The 24,174-nt window shown below is 36.3% G+C and overlaps 1 protein-coding gene across 1 annotated transcript in view; it reads left to right on the top strand.

The window, feature by feature from the left end:
- The first annotated feature begins 382 nt into the window (after window positions 1-382).
- The window catches only part of Men-b (NADP-dependent malic enzyme b, mitochondrial), a 1,138,140-nt gene continuing 1,114,348 nt past the window's right edge, over window positions 383-24,174 (top strand). Inside the window, exon 1 of the mRNA XM_081728617.1 lies at window positions 383-539. Coding sequence (XP_081584743.1) covers window positions 511-539 — 29 coding nt within the window. The 5' untranslated portion in view covers window positions 383-510. The remainder of the gene's footprint in view (window positions 540-24,174) is intronic.

The following is a 24,174-nucleotide window of genomic DNA, read 5'->3' as shown; positions in this document are numbered from 1 at the left end:
TTATTATTATTATTATTATTATTATTATTATTATTATTATTATTATTATTATTATTATTATTATTATTATTATTATTATATTGCTCTGAAAACTTTAAGATATGAATTTGCAAGCAAAAATATTACACATTGAAGGTTTGAAAGAGACATTGCAACTTGATTCGCATTCACAAAACTTCGGATGTAGTAGAGCACATGAATTCGCAGTTCGCATTCGCATTCGTGTTCACAATCGCATTCGGATGCAATGGAGGCGCGGCCTAAGGCCTTTTGTTTTTAACATATCAACCCTGATTATTAGTAGCTTTGTTTAGTTGACAGCACTCTTCCCTATAGCACCCTCCGCTGTATTGACGTACAGCTTTGTAGTTCAGCATGAAGCAGTCACGTCTGGTTTCGGTTCGAGTAGGTGATTATAGTGTAGTTGTGCCCGGATCGAAGCAGAAAGTAGTGCATGTCCGTAACAACTGAGAAGTACTGAGCAGAACTGCCCAGAACATCTGGCTTAGGATGTATAGCATATATCCCCGTGTTTTTATGTGAGTTCTGGATCTAGTCATGCCCTTTATTTAAATCTAGTGTGTAGAAAATGACAATACACATACAACTATATATTTTTATTTCTGTTTGCTGTCGTTCATATGTTTTTTTTTTCTTTAATCTTAAGAATGTAGGTTCTTAGAATGCATTTTGCATGAAACTACCCAATCTCAATAGTATTGCGTTATTTTGATCCAGTTGCGTGACAACAGTTGTACTGTCATGTGCAGTTATACATTGAAACGTGCAAATGACTGAATACGTGATTGAGAATTAAATTAAATCTTTACGCCTGAAATTGTTTCCTTTACACTAAAGGAAACTAGTGATTTATGAAAGAATTGGTGGAATGAGAATGCGGTCGGAAACGGGACAGTCCCGAGAAAGCTTGTGTACGCTATGTTCGTTTCCAGAATTATATATGGAGTTAAATCTAAACGGAACCAACGACACAGAAATGAGATAGACAATGTAAAATATTGAATACTTTTTTTCTTTTCTCTCTCTTTTTTTTTAAATAATTTCAACACAACCTTACGAAAGTTTTGTTTTCTATAAGCGCATAGAAGAGGCCGGAAGATTTTAAATGGAGGTGAGACATTGAGATTAGCAGTACCTTAGAGGTTGAAGCGGAGATCAGCTGTTTACAATTGTTTCCTTGAGTTTGACTTCTATTATTGGCTTTAAGTACTGTGAAATTGTCCCTTTGTCATTTTTTTTTTCTACACGATATGTCTGTAATCCTCATGCATCTCAGAGTCTATTTTTCTTATTTGTATCCATGTTTTAAGAAGATGCTTTCTAAGTATTTTATTTTTCTTTTCGGCAAAGTAGCGTCAGACCGATTTTAGAATGGGACTGAACTACAAACAAATTTAAAATGACAGTCACCATTTCCAGTTAAATAAATTCTTACTGGTAAGAGATGGATGTATATGCTTCGAAAGCAGCCAGCCCCAATCAAGTTAATAGCGAAGTAGTTAGGAAAATCGTGTATATAAGTGATATTTATTTTGGATATGCTTATTAAATTTTTACGAATGTAGTTTACCTCGTAGAAGTGTAGTAATCATTATGGTCAAGAAATGAAGGTGCAGTTCATGTAGGAACATCTGGAAAATTTACGGATGAATTTATTGTTATTAGCCCATAATAGAAGAACGAATTAGTCTATGTGCGACGCAAATTCCTAGTGATTAACGTCGCTGCGTGCGCTACTTGCCTGCTGCGAATATAGGTGCCGCTAGCGTATAGCGAGCCGAAAGCTTAGAATAACTTGTTATGTACGAAAGACTAACGTTCAAAGCGGTTCTTACTCAGGCTACATATTTCTTATTCGCTTGTTATAAATTTTCATTTCAGGAAGCGGTAATAGTATACATGAGAACCCCCTGATCTGCGATTCTTCTGTGTTCTATTACCACTTCTACATGAAATACCATAAATTTTGTACGTAGTGCAATAGTAAGAAGCATCCATATGCACAAGACATGCGATATGAGTTAAATTCCCCCCCACACACACATAGTCATAGATAAAGTACAAGGGCACTACACATGCAGATATAAAGTACAGGTACGTTTTTTTTTCTTTTCGTATCAGTCGATAAATAAATAAAAGTCGCTTTGTAAGTTCGTACATACTCAATGAATAATCCCTAAAAGTATGAGCGTCCTGCTCCTTCGGGAACTGATGCAGTTTCATGTGTACTCTATCCCAGGAGATAGTGAACATAATATGTACATACACGTGCAAGTGTACTTTATGCTATCAAAAGTTGTGCAGGTCAAGTTTAGGTACACTACCCGAAGTAATTATTGTAAAATAATTTTTTCACTAATTTTCTAATTTTCCTCCAAAAGATATGGGTTAAGTTTAGAGTTGCCCCTCCGTTCTTTGTAAAAAGTAGACAAATTTACATGAGAAATGAGGGAAGAGATAATGATATTGGGTTCTGCTGTGATGTTTAGGTGTGTAAGTTTGGCAGTAAAGTTATGTTTTATATGGAAAAAGATATGTAGAAGTGGGATACTATTTGCAACGCGCGGAAGGTTTCGGTGATTCAGTAGCATGGTAGTCATATAGGATGGCGAAACGGTGCGTTGAATGTGATATTTCCGCATTGAGTTTTACAGAATTATATAAGAATAATGAAGATAATCTATTAAACTTTTATGAGAACCGGTTTCAGTCACTGTTCTAGTCTAACTAAAGACTTACCGGGTAATCTAACCTAACTTACACTAGCCAAACAACCTAAACTAGTCTGACCTATCTTAAACTAACCTAACGTAACACTATTTAATGTTTTAATTGCCTGGAGGGGCGATTCTAAACTTAAGCCAAAGATATTGCTCTGAGCGACACGACAATATTCGACATAGCATAGATAAAATTTAAGGGGGCCACCAGAAAAAATGCGAAGGTTCTAGAATTTGGTTCGCACACATAGGTGAAGATGGGTTAGTAGACGGGTTGGTTCCTTTCTTTATGAAATCTCAGTAGTCAATTCACATTGGCCTAATCCCGAGCGAGCGTTCGCAAATGAAGGTGGGTTAGTAGCCAGATTGATTACCGGTACTTTTTTTATTGCAAGTCTAGAACCTTGCCGATATAATTATTCAGAAGTTAAAACTCTTTTATGATTTGTGCATAAATACTGCGTCCATACATATATCATGAACATTACAGCACAAAAGACAAACCAACTTGTGCTAGGTTGCCACTAAGAAGCACGAATGCTATCTAACCGGGTCAGAGAATGGTGAAACTGATGGGTTCGCAGGTAGTTCTTAAAGGAGCAGACGCGTCAGTGATGATACGTATGCGCGTAAGTAAAATGAGTGAGAACATAATGATGGGTTTTTGTAGCACTTCTTGTGGTCCAAGCTAGTAGCGCTACACTTGTAAACATAAATTACAGCATTTGTACACTGTAGAAATATTCCAGCACAAAAAATATTTGATACAATTATTTTTCATATGCACTCAGTTATTTTAACCATTGTAACGCACTTGTGATGATTTTACATTTGTAAACATAAAATACAGCTGTGTTACGTATTATTTAATTCTGCTACCAGCAGAAATTTGTTCTTTAGAAACAAGTCTTTCCTTGCAGACTATTGAATTATACGTGTAAAATTGACAAAATCTGGTATGTCGAAACTTGGCCAGCACTGGTGAAGTGGTAGTGGGAGGAAACTTGGCAGCTCCGAGAAAACCCACGCATACGGTATTTGTGTACCACAAAGCGTGCTTGGCAAGAGCTGGGATCGAAGCATAGACTTCTTGCTCCAGAGGTGATCGCTCTACCACGGAGCCACCACAGGCCTTTAAAGTTTGTTACTACAAATGAAAGAAGAATCTTAGTATGAGCACTGCCGTACAGATTGCGAGTACTGGGTGGGATGATATGTATAACATTTCATCATGAAAGTAGTATCCTGATTCCATCTGCATTCTCTTATTGATTCATGGCGATACTTCACATCGAATAGGTAAAGTGTCAAAGGACACCACTCCAAGCAATTCAAAAACTCTAATTCGCTTGCAGTTTTTCTCTTAATGCCGCCTAGACTCTTATTTTCTTGACCACCGCCCACCATGTGGTTATAGATTTATAATATGACTGGAAATATATGCCATGAATAATGTGCCTGCAAAGTTGTGTGACATGGAAACGACTACTCGTGAGAAAAACACGCGCCAACCTGTTAGGTAGGTATTACGAGCTAATATTGGATATCTTGCGGTTCAGACCACGGCAAAGCTGAAGGGACAGCACAGAAGTTCCCAGGAAGTGGCCTCATCAGTCACAGTGAATAAGGCATATTTAAAGAAAGACATGTGCGGAAATGCACCAGGCTGCTAGTTTGTGATACTACAAGTTAGCTTAGCGTGACAATTGCATAATAACTAACCGCAATTTTAACGCTGTTTCTATGTTCACAAATGACTTGTTTGTTCGCCTACTAAGTTAGTCCTGTAACCACTTCTCTTCTTTTGTGAATTACCAGATTTTATCTGTAAATTTTCAATACAATGACCTCGTATGTGTATTTATTTAGGCTTCATTGCATTCTCACTTACCCCCATCCACAGTCGAACATGTTGGCTAACCTGTATCTAACTTACTCCCTAACCAAATATGTTGAATGTGCCCCGTACGCTATCGAACTTCTGATAGAGCTTGTTGATACAACGTCAGTTGTGCAATAGATTTTGAAGCGGATACAGCTATATATGATGGTGTGAAGTGCTTACATAAAAAGAAAAAAAGAAACCTGCATATTTAAGTCGTAATATCAGAGTCGGTTCATACGTTTCAGCTTCACCACTTTTCGTCTCGAATTTATTTTTTTCAATACCCTTCGAAAGCAAGTCCTGAGCGATTCTATTTTTGCTTCTATAAACTTTTCATAACATACAGGAATAGTTTCTTTTTCAACCAGCATCATGTAACCTTCTTTGGACGTGGGTTTATTACTGTAGCTTTTGTGTTTTTCCGATCATTGAACGAGGAAAGGTACTACGTCAAATTACGGAAAGAAAAGGTGAAGCAGGAAAACGTAAATAGTTTTTATTAACCTAGAAAAAACGTTTGATATGGTAGATCGGAAGTTAATACTGAGGGCAGCTGGACTTGATTAGACAGACGGACAAATCATTTTGAATACATACAGAAGTCAAAGTACTGAATTAGATATTAATGGCAGCAAGAAAGACGCAGAAATGAAAAGAGGTGTGAGAGGAATGTCCTCTGTTTACTTACTTAGTTTTTTAATACAGGAGAGTCCCGATTATTCGAGTTAATGTGGACTGGATCTAACTCGGATAAGCAAAAAGCCCGGTTAACACGGAATGGATAAGTAGAAAATTTGTGTTCAGGATTTATTGTTGTTTATTGATTTTTGTCTTTATTAGATTATTTATAATTACTGTATTTATTATTTTTATTTGCCATACAGTACAGTACATACAGACGTACATAAGTAAAACACAATGTAAATAAGGTACTGTTTAGCATATACATATTTAAAAAAATGTTTTTCATAATCTTCTGCTTTATTAAGCTACATCGTTTCTTTGCCGCTATATTGCACAGGCGTCACAACATCACAGTGTCAGCTGGTGTCGTGTCGTCTTGCAGTTCGACGTAAAGCAGTGCCTTCTCAATCGCGCAGAAACATCTGTGAATGATTCTTTAAATGATTGTCATTGTCATCGTCATCCGAACTTTTATCTTGTGTGTCTAAATTTACAACGACCTCATCAGACAGTTAATACTGTTCATAATCTCGCATCCAATTACCAACACCTTTATTTGTTTCTGCCTGTGTAACCTGTTTGACGGATCTAATTCCACATCATTTAAAGATTCTTAAGTTTGTGTCATCCTTGTGCTATCTTTATTGGGCGAAACATGTTTCTAGCTTTTCAGGATGGTAGATTCTTTCACATCGTTCCAAGACTAGTCAGTAAATGACATATTTTAGATAAACCCTATAAGACTTTAGACAACTGCTTTGTTATTTATAAGTGTTTCAAAAGTCTGCTTCGGTAAATTCGTTTTAGGTTCTGTAAGACCCCTTGATCCGTAGGTTGAATTATAATGTTACGTGTGGGTGTAAAACAAAGCCCAGATTTCTCCATTTACCAACTAGCGTTCATCGGATAACTTGGAGCATTGTTCAAAATTTAGACCGCCTTGTGGGCAGATTATTTTCATTAGATTTTTTTTTTTTTTTTTAACATTTAGCACAAACTCTTCGTGGAACCATGACTTAAAAAAGTATTAAATTAATCCACGCACTTTTTAAGTATCTGTACTTGAGAGGATTTTTGACATTTACGTTTTTAAGGGATCTTTTTTGCTTTCCCTGTCAGTAAAAGCTTCAGTTTATTACCACTAGATTTGTTTGCACATGCCAAAGCTGTCACATTTTCTTTGCTGCGTTTATAGCCTGGAGCCGATTGTTCTTGCTTTGATGCTAATGTCTTTCTGGGCAACATTGAAAAATGCATTCCTGTTTCGTCACAATTATAAATTTGCTGAAGGCATAGGTATGTGTGATATTGTATGATATTGTCCAATTTGTTAACAAAAGAACTCACTCCACCTGCGTCAACTGACAAAATCTCCTCTGCAATGTTCAGTTCTCGAACATTATACAGCTTTTTTCCAACGATCGAGCCAAACTGTGCTTGCGGTGATTTCTTCTTCGTCGTTGCAGCTCTTGAGGAAGTTCAAAAGCTTAGCTTGTAACATCGGACCCGAAAAGGGATTACTCTTCCATCTCATCTTCTAAAACCATTCTTCTGATGTCTGTTCGTAATCGCCACCCTTCATTGTCTTTTTTTCTTTCTTTCTTTCTTTCTTTCTTTCTTTCTTGAGTTTTTCGTTTTCAGTCACATGTGCACGTTAAGTACACATTTTCAAATTTTCGCCCTATTCCTTCTCCAGTCACCAACGCCTAAATCACTTGTCAGCTTCTTGATAGTTTCACCACAATGTAATCGTTGAATAGCAGTAAGCTTATCTTTGGTGATAAAACAACACGTTTTCTTTTTCCAGCCATTTCTGCAAAATGTCACGAGAATCCGAAGAAACACCCACTGCTTCTCACACTTCTCTGTTGTTAGACAAAATATGCCTCTGGTAACTGGCGCGAAAACTAAACCTCAAGACATGCAACGATTAATGCTAGCTCGCTTAAATGTGGAAGCGTCGGGCGGGGTCGTTACTTTACTCCATCTCCATTTTTGCTTTGTTGCTGAAACAAAAGCCTCAGACTGCTTATCGTTTTAACCAGACTATTTTCTATTTTTATGTGTGTGTGTGTGTGTGTGTTTGGATTAAGCTCGGATAACACGAAACCTCGGTTAATCGAAACTTGGATAATCGGTATTCCACTGTAAGCTAGTTGAGGGGATAATAACCTAAATGAAGAAAAAAAGTCGAAAGGGATCAAAATTAATGAATACATATTCACTGCATCAGATTTGCCGATGATATTACTATAGTGGTATACTCAGAAAAGGATCTAAATAAAGTGCTCATGGTACTAAATCACCAAATAGTAAAGCTTACAGTAAAAATAAATACAAAGAAGTTCAAAAGGGAGACGAAAAGGCAGGTAGGTGAAAAACTAACAAAGTTAGGTAAGAGATCGAGTCGAGAAAGTGGCGGAATTTTGCTTTCTCTGTAATAATATAAAAGAAAAAAGATTTATTACAAATAACAAACGAAGAATAGCACTGGCCAAGAACACCTTTCAAAATAAAAGGAACCTTTTTATGAACAAGCACATCCACGCTAAGAAGAAATTTCGAAAAACCTTTGTGTGGAGCGTCTTGACATGGGCGTTGAGACCTAGACATTGGCAAAACAAGAGAACGCTCGATTCGAGGCAGCGGAAATGTGAATTTGGAGACGGAGAACTACACGAGCTAGTTGGATTGACAAAGAAGGTACTACAAGAAGGTGAGGGAGGACAACTAATTAAAGAAATAGAATTACTCTAATGGGATACTTACTTAGGTATGATGCTCTTTTCAAAAGCGTTTTCGAAGGCAAGATTCTGGGTAAGAGGAAAAGGTGACCGAGAACATCCTATTAAAAATATGATCAATGAGGTAAAGTTTTTTCCGTGCATTGAATGGAAAAGCTACAATGCAGCATTTTTTGTTGTTCTTAAATGACAATTTACTCTGCTAAGTGCACAACAGACACAGTACTGCACACGACTTAAAATGAGACAAACTGAGGCCATGTCTGGCGAGCCGCTTAATGGTAAAGCATCCATTTACATCGCAACATATTGGGTGTTGGGTTCGAGTTGGAAGTAGCTGTCAAGCCGAGCGCTCAATCCCGCCCCCCAAAACAATCAGTCGTGCATGTTGGAGACGAGTCCATTTACTGCCAGACATGTTGTGCAAGCTACTTAAACCCAACAAGTTGGGCCAACGTGTTCGATTATGAATAGGAACTTCAAATACATGCGTCATTATTGTAACTGTGCGTCCTCTCTTCAGAAGTGTTATCTGTCTCGAAGTTGTTTAATGATATGACCTATATCATTAGGAATTATTATTACAATCAGGTTTAGCTGGCCACTAGAATTCTAGTAACTCTGTATTTTTCTATATTTCTCTTCCATTTATGTTGAAACCTAGTCTGCATGTTAGGTGTAGTCTTTCTCCCCTTCTATATTTCATGCCAAATCTGTTTACCGTGTGTTCAGTATCTCTTTAATATTCTACAATCAAATGCTCTGTTTCTTTTTTTCTTATAATCATATTTGGTAACTTTCACCTATTTCCTTAAATTTTTCCAGTCTTAGGTCTGTTTCAAGAACTCTCAACGTCCTTTTGATTAACAGACTACTTTGTATGTTATCCAAATAGCAAACTTTTCGTAGTTCTCTTTTATTCATATATATACAGTGTGGCCCATTTTAATCTTTCTACAGAAATATCTCCAAAACAGTTGAACATAAATGAAACAGAACAATAACTCAAATAGGAAATGTCATGGGGCACATTGAATGGTATTGTTGCCGTGCCTTCCAGGGCCCCCTTCATGGGGGCCCATTACCCAACTTTGAAATTTTAATAGAAAGATTGATCGAGTGATACCCCATTCGATAGATCTTTAAAAACTAAAATGCGCTGTGGCAAAAGATTTTTCATATCGGTCACCGTATTCAAAATGGCCGCCTAGACATTGTACCTGTATCAGATAAAACGTCCAGTACTGCTGATATGAAAACGATTGAACACAAATGAACCAAACAAAAACCTCAAATAGGAAATACCATGGAGCATATCGAATTGTATTGCTGCCATGCTTCCCAGGACCACCCTTGATGGGGACACAGGGCCCAACATAAAAATTTTAAATGGAAACACGGGTCGAGTGATACCTCGTTCGATAGATCTTTAAAGACTAAAAAGCATTGTGGCAAAAAAAAAATCATATCGGTCACCGTATTCAAAATGACCGCCTAGACATTGTGCCTGTATCAGATAAAACGTCCGGTAGTACCAATATGAAACCTGTTGGAGACGAATGAACCGAACAGAAACTCAAATAGGAAATGCAATGGAACACATTGAATGTTATTGTCGCTGTGCTCCCAGGGTCACCCTTCATGGGGTCCCAGGTCCCAACTTTAAAATTTTAAATGAGAACATGGATCGAGTGATACCTCGTTTAAGAAATCTTTAAAAACTAAAGAGCAAGCACTGTGGCTAAAGATTGTTCATATGGGTCACTGTTCTCAAAATGACCACGAAAACATGGTACCTGTATCAGATAAAACGTCCAGTGCGCATAGAAAAACGGTAAAAAGTAAATGAACAGAACAATAATTCGAATAGGAAATCACAGAGGGTCTTCATCATTTCATGGCTCCAGAATGTTCCAACATAGTAAAAATTCCATAATGCAAACGAGGAAACCTAATCCCTAGAAAATTATCGCTCCAACCTCCCTCCGTAATTGGGTGAAGCGGGAAGGAACGGTGAAATGGCATGTGAGAACCTTAGCTTTTGCAAATTGAATCTTCGAAACAAAATTATCTGAAATGTGTTTTTATAAGAGATAGATGTCTCTGTAATATATATGAGATAGATGTCGCTGTCTCTGTATAAGATATATATATATGTCTTTCTAGTTTTTAAAGATCTATCGAACGATGTATCACACAACCCGTGTTCGCATTTAAAAATTTAATGTTGGGCCCTGGGCCTCCATCAAGAGCGGCTGTGGGGAGCATGGAGACAACACCATTCGATATGCTCCATGTCATTTCTTTTTTGAGTTTTTGTTAGGTTCAACCGTTTTTGAGATACTTCTGTGAAAAGATTAAAATGGCCCACCCTGTATACTGTTAGAATGTAGTCTGGGCGGAGAGTTACATGAAATTATACATATGCCGTTGTGTAGCCGTTCTTTAAGATAACAGTATGTTTGGATGAAAGAAGCACTACATTATGAAGAGAGACATTGATATTATTTAAAATATACATATTAGTTACTGGTAATTGGAAATATATCAAGTAAATAATATTTGATAGTCCATGTTGAATGTGTATACAAGACAAGGTATAGAATAAAAGTTATGATTTGTGGAAGATTGAATAATTGATTTTGAGAAGACGATTGTATAACCGTAGACTCAGTATTTTAGATTTCAATATTTATCATTCAGAGAGCTCTTTTTTCATTACTTCTGCACGTCCGTTAATTTTTTTATGCATTTTTTAAAATTATATTTTATACGTCCCCCCCTCCATTTTGTGTAATTCGCTTCTCTGTGGCAGCAGTCATATAGTCAGTTTTATTTGTAGTCTTACGTAATGGCGGCTCTGTCATATAATCAGGAACTCATCAATTAGTAATGCGAAGAGAAATATTAAATGAAGAAAGAAAAATATGGGCATTTATTCTTTATTCGAATGTAAAACGACCGAATAAAATTTTTAGTACAGTCCAGATCAATTCATATATCAAAGGAAAAATAGTCTTGATAGTTTCAGATACTGTTGAATTTACCGGATGTTAAAATTTGGGAGAAGAAAACTCCCAAATTTTTTGTTTTGTCCCCCCCCAAAAAAAAATCCTGGTCCGGGATACAATTCACCAAAGATAGCAACTCGGGCGCCATTTCTCACGTGCGAACTTTGCCAAAATAGTAAAATGTTCTGTCTCTGGAACGGTTCAAGATATGTTGCTTTTTACGTTTTACTTGAAAGATAATAATTTATTTACTACGATTATATACTCCGTTTGAAAATGTGTGTCCAAGTCTCTTGCCGTAGCTTTCTGATTTTTTTAAAAATCAATAATAATAATAATAATATATTATTATTATATTAATATATTCTTCTTCTTCTTCTTCTTCTTCTTCTTCTTATTATTATTATTATCAAAAATGCCAACCCCGAAAATTTTGATCTTGCTACTATTGATTAGTACCATCAAGCACTACATTTCCTAGAAAGCAGAACTTCCACTTTTGAGTAGAATAGAATTTATAAACAATTGAAAATTTATAAACATACACGTGTTCCAAAGCATACAATTTCTGTGCACTCTACTTAGAACTAAAAGATGCAATTCAAGGAACTAAAAATGTGTTGAACTGCATTAGTATCTTCCTTTGATATTAAGTGATACCTTCCTGTTGAACAAATAAAAACTGAGGCACCCACAATCTTGAAAATATCACGAATTGGAAGTAATCGTTGGTGGTGGTGCTGTCTTGCAGGTTGAAATCTATATCCAGCAATCTGTTCGTGTGGTAACGTTAAGTTCACGACAATTTCATAAGTAATTATCACTAACTTCTGCAAGCCACCGATCACAGTCATACACATGGAGCACAAATATCTTCCTCGTTGTAGGCTGTGAATCTGAATATATACTCGCTGTTTCTGAGATCTTGGTTAGAAAAATGAAATTTCTTCTTTCGTGCTCTTTAAAGTTCGTGGAAGTAAAGTTCACTCATCACTGGAAGTTCACTCATCACTGGAAGTATTCTACCTTTCGGCAGGTCCTGGGACTAATGAGGATTTTTTTCTCAATTTTAGATCTGGGCCTGGAAATGTTTTTTCCACTTTTCTCGATCTTCAGCTTCCTCTTTTAACTCCCAATATTTTCTCCTCTCTTTCAAATCATCGATCAGCTGTGTTTTTCCTATTCCTCACTTCCCTTCCATCTTTCCTTCTATGGCGTTGTGAAGAAGACAATTTCTTTGCAAGATGTGCCCAATCCAGTTGGGCTTTCTACGAAGGATGGTGGCTAGAAGTGTCCTTCTCTCTTATCCGTTTTAAAACATCTTCGTTCATTGCTCTCTCTGTCCATTTTATCTTCTCCATCTTCCTCCAACACTGCATTTCGAAGGTCTCTACATATTTCTTCTCTAACTTCCGTAATGTCCAAGTCTCTGAACCATACATTCCAATGCTCAATATATAGCACTTGAACAACAATTTGTTAAGTCCAATATTGAGCCTGCTAGTTAAAAGTGGTCTTTTCTTGTGGAATGCTTCTTTAGCTATGGCAATTTTTGACCTCATCTCTTTGGTGCAGTAAGTGTCCCTGGTCAAAATACTTCCCAAATACTTGAAATTATCGACGACCTCAAGTTCTCCTTGTTTTACTCTGATCCGTAAGGGAGTGTTTCCACGGGATATTCTCATGACTTTCGATTTTTCGATGTTAATTTCCATTCCATATAGTTTTCCAGTGTCAACTATTTTGTCAATCATCTTCTGTAGTCCTCCTTCGGTTTTAGCTATTATAGCCGTATCATTTGCATACCTGATCTTGTTAATGATCTGTCGTCCAATCTTGAAATCTCCGATTCCCATTAATGCTTCCTTCATTAAACATTCACTGTAAATGGTGAGTAATTGGGGCGACAAACTACATCCTTGTCTGACTCCTCTTCCAATCTCCACACTATTGGTTTCTCCTTCATTCAAGCGGAACTTCACTCGTTGTCCTATGTACAGGTTTTTAATGAGTCATCGATCTCTCCAGTCGACTCTGATTTCATTAAGTATTTTCAGAAGTTTCGTCCAATTGACTCGGTCGAAAGCGTTTCGCCAGTCGATGAAGCACAGACACAACTCTTTCTTTACATCAGGAATTCTGATATAATTCTCATCAATCCAATAGTATCTTTGGTGCCTTTTCCTTTCCGGAATCCAAATTCATCTTCTTCTAACCTCTCAACTGTCTTACTTTCCAGCCGCCTGTTCAGTATGCGTGCAATGATCTTTCCAGTGTGAGAAATCAGGCTAATGGTTCTGTGATAACTGCACTTCTTTGCTTGCTTTTTCGTGGGCAATGCAATCATTGTAACATCAGCAAAGTCCTTTGGCCATTCTCCACTCAGGTAGATCTTGTTAAAAAGTGAAGTCAGTGCTTTCATTGCGTTGTCTCCTAATCTCTTGAACAAATCTATTGGTATGTCGTCGTCTCCAGTGGCCTTTCTCCTTCGCATGTCTTTGATTGCTAGTACTACTTCACTTTTCGATATACTGGGTCCTTCATTATCATCCACCTCTTCCTTTGCTTCGATCACAATATCTTTGGGGCGGCTCTTCTTATCATACACAGAAGTCACATGTCTGATTTTTTTTTTTTTTTTTTTTTTTGATCAGAAGTTCAGACATGTGACTTCTGAATTCTTTTATCAGGAAAGTTTAGCTGAACCATTCTTCCCTTTTCTGCTGACGAAGATCTTTAACCTCCTCTTTGGACAACAGGATGAGAACTGTTAATGTGTATGATTTCACCATTCTTGTAAAATACTCGAAATTCTAAATTGCAGCAGCGGTACTGGGGTGGAAAGATTACTTTGTTCCCTTCAGCTTCGGGGGATGCTTCAACAGACTCCCTACACCATAGGATGGTCCCTTCCCATGACCAGCAGCACTGTATACCCATTCCTTTGGCACAAGTGACTTCATCAGTTTAAACAATTTGGAACAGGTTTTATGTTTCCCAAAATGATCTAGAAACTACTGACAGAAATGGCTGGAATTCAATGATTTTTTTTTTAAAGTAATTTTAAGCAAATGTTCCATGGCCGTCATTTGGGCAGGACATGAGAGTGTAATTCCCCCCTCCCTTGAGTTTGATAACACACATTGTTTGATCAGATGTATAGTAATACACTTATATAAAAAGTTAAACTCTTATGTTGGCGGAGAATCCCCCTCCTTCGAACAAGATCTACAATAAGGCTGTTTGTAGCAGCAAACCTGTAGTTACGATAGCACATTGCTAGAGCTCTTACATTTGGTTTCAAGAGTTGAAGGTTTGATCTCAAGCCATGTGCGTTCATAGTAGACATTGAGAGAGAGCTATTCAAATATGTAGACAGAGAGGAATGATTTACATATGCAAGTTTAGAATTTGAGAAAAAAAATGATCGGACAGCATCCATATTATGACGAAATTTGTGATTTTGTGAAACAGAAGAAGGAAAGTTCCTGCACTGCTAGGAACACGTCATTCAGTTGTCGAATTAAGGTGGAGAACTTTTAGAGCATCAGATGATTATGAAGGGAGAGAAAGATGAGACGTTATTATATGGTTTTCATTAGCTTACAATATTCAACTTTGATATCAACTCTTGCATTCTTAATTTAACTCATTTCTCAACATCATATCATGAGCACGTCGACTTCGCGATGCGGGAGGAGGAAACTTAAATGGGCAAAACACTGTCCATTTAAGTTTCGTAATTCCACTCTGCAGGTTTGTATATAATTTCACACTACTTCCTCAATTTCTAAACTTCCCACTACTGTAGCCTTAGATAAAAAAGAAGTTATGTAACAAGCTATAGACTGTGAATTCTACTCAAAAGATTTATAATCTCTCTTTAAGTTTCCGAACAGTAATGAAGGAAAAGATTCATTGATATTTCAACTTAGAATGAATTATCTAATTTTTAATCTTAGATAACTGTCATTGCTAGTAGTGTTCCCAATTTGTTTAGACTCCTGCTCTTTTATAACTATCTCACATTTCCTGTGACGAGGGCAACATCTAAGCCAGCATTCAGTGAACTAAAAGCCATTAAAATCTATATTCATAGCACAATGTTGCAGATGAAGTTGGTCTCTGACCAGTTTCAGCGTTGAAAGCGAAGAAAGCCACCACGTTGATATTGAAAAAGTAGTCAACGAATTCCTCTCCGAAGAGAAGCATCCGCTCAGTTGTTTTTCAAATGGAAATTTATATGTGTACTTAAGTTGGTTGCAATTTCTCCATAGTTGTGGGGGCCAGACAGACACCATCCCTATGAAGGGGGCGGAAGATGACATGTAAAAGTAGTCAAATATGAACGATATTAATGTCGAATCCATAGTTTTCGGGGTCACAAAGAGGAATTGAGAAACAGCCGATGCTGCAAGTTAAGCCTTGGTTGGCTCGGAGATCAGAGTGGGATTCAGGCAAAAAGAATCGAAAACATCCTATATTTGTGTCGAATGCATAGTTTCCGGTGTCACTGACATAAATAGTGATGTTCTAGATGTGGTATATGTCCAAGGTCGGCTCGATTGGTGTGGAGATCAGAACCAGTGAAGATTTCAAAACATTTCCTTTGGAGGGAGTTTCAAGAAATTGAGAGTGAAAAGTTGTAATACACAAATACCGGTATCACATCGGGAACTATCAAGAGATATGACTTCTGGGGAATTGTCTTTGCTCCAGGGAGGCATTACCCTCTGATCACTCCATAAAATCGTCACTGCTTTGCAGGGCTGTAAGCAGGAACTTATTTCAGGGATCGAAAGCTTTTTGAGGGGTTCAAATTCAATATGAGGACATACTGTACTAAAATGTCTAACATCATCTTTAAAATTAGGTGAAATTTACAGAAACGCAGTGGTTTGGGGGAGGGGGGTTCTGGACCGCCAGGGCCTACATCTTGTGTATGTCCCTATTGCTTTGAATTGTCACAAGCCTCTCTTGAAATGTTTAAGGCATAAAATGTAAATAATAAATGTATAGCATAGAATAAAATTTAAATAAAAAGTATATGTAATTATAACTAAGAAGTAGAAAAGAATTAAAAATACAGTCGAAAAACAAGTTTTCTTTAACAGATCATACTTGAAAGGAAAAATATAATTTTAAAACTATTTTTCCTGTATGCATAGCTCGAAAAAAGTGCGGAGCGCTCGTCTGGAGTGCCACTATTAATCTCTTGGCTATAAATTCCACATTAATATCTTTAATATTTATTACATTTACATGTCACACCTTCCCCTTCTAGGAACGGTTTCAGTGTCTTACCCTCTACAGTATATTTTTCAGATGGTAATTTATACGTATACTAAGTTCGTTTTAATTTCCTTCAGGAGTCCATGTTGCATCGTACGGTCCACTATACGATTTTTCTAAGGATATATAAATATTACAAGTAACAATGGAATACTGTATTATTGCCTGACTGTCGTTGTGCAAAACTTCATCATGATATGACGTAGGGAAATCAGTTAAATTACGGTTACAAGATTTAATATTGCAAGTTTAAAGAAAATCCTATAATAACAAATCTCATATTTGAAAATGACTAGCTGTGACTGTATTTAATTCAAAATTGAACTTCTAGAATGAAAGAACACTAAGAGTGTGACTAAAAAAAATTTTAAAAAAAATCGGAATTCGAACCTAAAACCATCCACGTAGACGTCCCTTACACCACTAACCCACTAACCATTTATCTAACAGAGAATGATGTGAATATATTTTTTAACGTTATAGGTTCGCATCCAAGTGACACTCTTACGCCCATTCCCTTTGATTTAAAAAAAAAAATCGTTTTAACAGTCTAACATGTTTACAACGGTTTGTTTCGTTTTCCACTAGAGCTTCGCAAAATTTGATTTATGTCTGAGAATTTATCACTACTTATCAAACAGTTCCATCAAATATAACTCAATTAAGACAGTAGAAAAAACTTTTGCTGGCTTAAAAGTATTCCTGAACAAGGGGAAATTCAGTATGCAGCCTGTAACTAAGCTACAAGAAATATACGTTCAGTGTCAACGGCGCACCCACCAATTCCGTTTTGTTAGTTTCTCAATATAGCTGAAGAAAAAGTGTGCTGCCTGCATAGAGTTCTCCGTGGCTAAATGGATATCGATAGCCAAGAGGCAGGGTTGGCTGGTTTATACCTAAACCCGAAAACTGTTCGTAAAGTGTAAGTGTTCGTAAAATCTTGATGAACACACATTTGTGGGTTATCACGTTTCACTCCCGTATATTATACGTATTATACTCAGACCTAAATTCTCCATTCATTACTCAAAGAGATTATACTACAAAAGCAACTTCTTTTAAATATATAAGTTTATGAATGTTTCTTTTGTTATTTTTTATAGTTTATTATTGTTATGCAATTGCAATGAAAGAAATTCTAAATATTGTTTCGTTTTAATAATATTTACTATTGATAAAACACATTGAAATGCCGTGCTTTTGGGGGAGGGGAGGCGGTATACAAACCCCGCGAGAGGCATTTATTGAAATCAGAAGTATCTTTTGTAACTATTTATGTATAAATGGGTCAGAGCAAAAGTGGGCTTAAATAATTCGTATCTTTATTCACTTTTCTTACTGATATGCAAATTAAGTCGTCGTATTTCTTTAACTTGGACTAATAAAAGTCGTAGTGAAGTAACTTGGACTAAATTAGTTCTTCTGTACTCTGCAGTACTTTGAAATTGTCGATATGTAATTCTGTATAATGGTTTCACTTGTGCAACTGCTTATCTTTTTTCCTTCTGAAATGACTCTTGAGACAATTATATTAACAAGTATATAAAGATTAGTACAACGTATATTTATCAGGAGTCCTTCGTGAGTGAGTCGGCAGACGTATCGCATTTGTGGCCAATTAGTCCTGGTTCCGAGTTCAAACGGAGAACAGTTTCTCTCGGATGTAAGTCGAGAAGCGGTTTGGATTCCACTTTGGGCTTATGTGACCCCTTCTAGCATAACCCTGTTGTTGCGAACACCAACGTGAAAAAAAGTTGTTTTTGTCCATATGTGGTATAAGTACATAGAGCAAATTATTTAAACCAAAATAACCTGGTTTAAACAAAAAAAAAAAAAAAGGTTTAAACCAAAAAAAAAGTTTTTTTTTCGGTTTTTTCAATAAAAACTATGGTTTTTGCCAACTCTGCTAAGAGGTTTGTGATTTGAAAATCGTCATAAAGGCTAAAGATTTTTAAAATTCTTAATTCCCTAGATCTTAAGATCTCCCCGCCCCCTCTTCGCAATAATCTGATGCTCTGAAAAGAGTTTTCCACCTTAATTTCACAATTGCATGATTGATCCTCGCAGTTCGTAACCTTTCCTCCTGCTTCACAAAATCACAAATTTCGTCATAATGTAGATGCTTTCTGATTATTTTTTCTCCAATTCTAAACATACATATGTAAATAATATTGATGGGCAAAACCGGTTTTTATAAAAACCGAAAACCGGTTTCTAGAAAGCCGAAAACCAACATTTCGGTTTTCTCCAAAAACCTGTTCGGTTTCCACCGAAATCGGTTTGGGTTTTTACATCGAAACCGGTTTCGGTTTTCTTCAAAACCGGTTCGGTTTTCACCGAAACTGGTTTCCCACGTAAAACTATTTCTGTGGAAACGGATTCGGTTTCCGGAGAACAACGAAACACTATTCTGGTCAGAAATAGAACAAATTTTGGAAAAAAACGGATCCGATTAAAAACAACCGGTTTTGGAGAAAATCGATAACTGGTTTTGAATAAAACCGAAAACGAAATAACCGGTTTTTGTGCCCACCACTAGTAAATAGCAACCATATTTGAATCTCTTTTTCTCTCAACATGAACGCACATGGCCTGGGATCAAACCTTCGACTCTTGAAACTACATGTGAGAGCTCTAGCAATGTGCTGTCGTTACTCTATAGGCATGTTGTTAAAAGGATCGCCATTGTAGATTTTGTTCTGGGGGAGGGGATTCTCCATCGGCATAAGAATTTCACTTCTTATATCAGCGTTTTACTATGCATTTGATTAAACAATATGTGTTATCAAACTCAAGGGACGGGGAGAATTACACCCTCCTGTCCTGCCCAAATGACGACCGTGGAACATTTGCTTGCAATTATTGGAGGAAAAAATGAAATTAATCATTGAATACCAGTCATTTCTGTTAGTAGTTTTTAGCGCTCTGCGCCCGCATTACACACTTGGGGATTGACAATTTCTATAGATTTCACAAGGAGCATCTTTCTAGGTTGATGTCATATGCAGTCTTCGAAGAAGGGAAATAATGCAAACAAAGCCGTTTATGAAGCTATTGCGAAAAGGCTCTGAAAAGGCATTTCAGAACAAACGAATGAAAGAGACGATTTTAGACTTACAAAGCTTGTAAACATGGTTCCTGTTTTTTTCCGTCTGAATGGAGATATTATATTACGTCACACAGACTTCTTTAGACAAGAAGAGAAGAAGGAGAGCGGGTTGGATTGAATACCAGGTGCAAATAGTCAATCGAGACGTGTGCTTCTGAATGCATAAGCGTACGGCGCAAGAGTTTGTTAGTAATTTGGACTTAAAACTTTTGTAACATTTTCTATGGGACCGAATACTGTACATGTTGATATTATTGATAAGTATTGTAAATTTTTGAATTGTTAAATCACGAATTACAATATATATACTTGAGCTGTGATATTATGGAGGTGAAGTATCCCAAAGATTGCACCTAAACCAGGACAGGAGGGGCCTGAGTACAAAAATGCAACATAACCGGACACTTACTTCTTATAAATAAATAATTAATAAATAAATGCAAGGAATCTCTGAACTCCTCTACTTGTTTATTGTGAAAAACAAGTTTTACATGTTCAACACAAATTAATATCACTGCTAAAATAGATAAATATGTGATGTGCTCAGTAATATATATGCACATATAAGCAATATTGTGAACAGTGTTGCCCCTTAAGGGTATATCTGCTTAAATTCAGATATCCTACATCTACTATTTTAGACGTTTCGGAAATTTGGTATTTTATTTCTGTCCCCTAGTGGAATATTCTAAATCCTTCCGGAAGAATATGAAGAATTATAGAATATTTTACAATGCTTTGGAACAGTTTCGAATTTTCCAGAATATTGTAATAGAACATTATAGAATAATAAGTAACCTTCTGGAACAATCTAGACCCAGAAAATATGAGACATTCCAGAATATTTTGCAATGGTTTGGAACAGTTTCGAATTTTGCAGAATATTGTAGAACTGTACTCTACATTGTTTTTTGTTTCAGAATATTCTCGAACTGCCTGGAATAATTCGTGACCTGTATTATAAAAGCAGTCCTCTTGGTGCAGTAGGTTCAGCTGTGTACAGACGGGAAGAATGGGTCTCTACCGTGCCAGCTACACTAGTTTGCTAACATATAGTCTGTCTGTGTTACATAATTAGTTTTATTTGGGTAGTAAGTAATGTGTAGTTAATTCGATAATTGAATTAAATCAATTCTATTCAAAGAAGCGGTACTTAGTTATATGCTTCAATCGTTTCGGTGTTCTGTATCTGAAATGAAAGTGTGGCCACTAGCTACAAACTCGAACCATATTCTGTTCGAATACGAAGAAAACGAAGAATGTTATAAAGTGAGATACACAAAGAGCAAAGGAATTAAAAGTGTAGAAACATTACCACCAGGAAAACAAACCCTTCTTGTGCTAAGGAAAGGTATAATCAAAGAAGATCTGCAGACAATCAACAAAAATAATTATAATGAAAAGAAAAGAAGAAATGCAAACTCATAAACAATAAAAATAATGTAAAGGAAATGAATGCTAATGCACAAGAGAATAATGCTAATAAGCTCGTTAGAGAAAAGGTCCACTTCCTATGACGAGACCAACGAAGTTACATTGGTATAAATATTTTTTCACTGACATCCTTGTCAGTCACACATAGTTGTTATAAATTATTTCATTGTTATGAAATGTCGCCAGCATATATATGTATTTCCTAAACAAAATTACAATTCTCTGTAATGTATACCTTGACCAGAAAGCAACATAGAAAGATTAGCTGGAATCTATAGCTGAAACCAGAAAGAAAGTACGAGAAAAATAGATTTATGCAAAATATTTGAAAGGTATCTATACAATTGAACCCTTTATCTCCCTCTTAGAATATGTATTTGAATTGAAATGAAATTATAAAAACCCAGCGCAGCCATGTCTAACTGCTTCCCAAAATTCCTCTGAAACAGTTCGAAAGCTATCCCTTGATAACGAAGAGAGTCAACGTCGGTATCATTTTTATATATTGAGAAAAATATTATAGAAATGTCCCTTCTCTCCTCTCCCTTAGAAGCGGAATTTTCTAAAGCGCTGGGCACTTCCATCTATTTAAGGAATCAAACGTCAAGTTTCAAATCTTTAACATGAGAGCTCGTGAGATCCTCTATTTTGATATACATTTTTGAACCCTTTCCTTCCCCTTAGGGTACTCATTTTAATCAAAGTGACATGACAAAAGTCCTGGTTCGATGTATGCGCAGAATGCCACAACTGTTTCAGCGTAGTTCTCATCGGTTCTGCTTGTCTCTAACCAACCGCCTTACACATAACTCTTGGAACAATTCAAAGCATTTTACGAGTGTTTAAAGTCCCATCCCTTTAGAATTCAAATAGACGAGCGATCCTTGCTGGTTATTTGAAGCAGTGGAATGAATTTTACAGGGATTTTTTGTAAATGATCTAAAATAATAAAAAAACACCGCGATTACTTTGTAGTGTGACGTTTGTGGGAATAAAACATATCCTTCAAATACCTTATAGGAAAAATGATCGAATAATGATTACTCATGGGAGCGTGAATCCATTCAACGTCTCCGAAACGAGAGAGACTTCATTAAAAGCAAGGAAATACGTGTTTCATTGTTTTCGAAACTTCGCTTCTAAGGAGGAAAGAGTTATCGTTTCTGTAATATTCAAATCCGAAGGAAAAGATTCTCTTAAGTTTGATGTGTTATGTGGAAATTGGCATATAAGATTTTAATTAAAAGTAATGAAGTATGTTCCAGCGTGTCAAAAAATTCCGGTCTGAAGGAGGTCATTTATGTATCCAAATTTCCCTTTCTTTCCTTTTATTTTGAAGCTGGCGAAGTAAGGATTCGTTTAATATGGAGGTGTGAAATTTGGTAAATAAATTTTTAATTAAAAATAAGGACTTATATTTTTGCTCAGCGTTTCTAAAAATTCCGCTTCCAAGGATAGAAACTAATTCATTTCTATAATATTTAAATTTCCTTTTCTTTATTCAAAAAATATCCAATCTAAGCATTCTGAAGTTCGGAGGTGTAAAATTCGGTATATACCGTACTCTTAAATAAAACTGAGGGAATAATTTTCGGAAACTCCCCTCGAAGGAAGAAGAAAGGGAAGTATATAAAATATTGAAAATTTTCTTTTTCCTTTTTCCGAAAGTGCTCATTATTGGGACTTGCTTAATTAAGTTGGAGGTGTGCTGTGCGGTATTCAATCTATTCATTAAAAATACGTGATTCAGCATTTTAAAAATACACATTTGAAGGTGAAAAGGGGCAATTTCTACAATATTCAAATTTCTGGTTTCATATTTATTACATCTTCCTGTACGCACTTTTGTTAATATTGATAAAATTTCATTTATTTTCTTACACAATGTTCTCCGTGCCCATAGTAGCGTCATTTCAGGTTTTGCTTAGAGGCCGGGGGGCCAAGACTGCCCGATATACATAATTTCATGTGTTGTAGTATGGGCTGCTAGCATTCGAGGTATAAGCAGTTGCTATAAGGATGACTTTGGTCTCATTTGACGCAGAATACACCCAAGATTGACACATTAAAAGCCCACCTATATCCATGTTTGGATAATGTACATAGAGTGGTCCAAAGTTGCTAAAATTAATATGTAAAGTGCATAAAATAATATTGTATACAATAACTTTATGTAGTGAAAAATATGATTCGCATGAGGATTTTAATCCCTTCAAAGTGGAAGACTGCACAGTTTTACACAAGTACTTGCTTTTTTCGTTTCTTTGAAGTTAAGTTTATACATGGACACAGAAAAATGACTTTGTTCTTTGAATGAAATGAAGCAACGAGGAGTCAAAATTGTGTTGAACGGACAACGCGAAAACCTTTTATTGTATCAAAGTGAAAATTAACGATACTGTCTCGAACGCTGCTACACCACTGCTCAATATATATAAAAGTTTTGAAGATCGATATATATATATATATATATATATATATATATATATATATATATATATATATATATATATATATATAAAAGTTACAAATGTATTTCTATCTTTTTATGTTATGCTGTGAATTAACATCTGTCACATGAAATGGCTGCCTGGCGAGAAGATCCAGATCTTAGCACACAGGTGAACATATGTCTCATATGTTGCAGTCCGGATATCAACAAAAGTGGTGGGTTTCAGAAGGTGGGATCGAAAGGACTTCAGACACTTATAACATTTAGCAAACGTCGAACTGATCATAGTACTCAGGAAGAATACGCTCTACGGCATGGATATAGTAGCAATGGCAACTCCAGTGAAACCTTATGCAGTTGTTATACAACAGGTTATCCAGTGACTTAAAACCAGTGACAGCAATCAAAACTTGTAAGTACCTCTTAACCGCTTATAAATTAGATAATATCCTTGCTTTATCATCTGACAGCTGAAATCAATTCTTCAACTGAAGTCAGTAATTATGTTGTTACCTGATTTAAATTATGATATGGCATGGGATATAAGTTCGCAGTTTCATTGCGAACTTGCAGTTTTCATTCTAGGATTCACACGATTGAACAGGCGAATTGATGTTTGATATAGATTTCCGGCAAGTTCATAGGCTTCTTCGGTTAATTTTCTTCTGAAGATGAAATTTCTACTTTGACGAGTTTGGTCAGTTTTCATTTGGTGTACTCTCCCACAGCTGCAGTAATGTCGCTGTGTGCTTTTTTTGACGCATACAGCCTCCGACTTGACTTCATTGACCATTGTATGTTAACAGGACTAACATCGACCTC

This window comes from Thermobia domestica, chromosome 10 (genome assembly GCF_964235325.1).
Source record: "Thermobia domestica chromosome 10, izTheDome1.hap1.1, whole genome shotgun sequence".
NCBI classification, from domain to species: domain Eukaryota; kingdom Metazoa; phylum Arthropoda; class Insecta; order Zygentoma; family Lepismatidae; genus Thermobia; species Thermobia domestica.
This window is presented reverse-complemented; position numbering and strand designations above follow the sequence as displayed.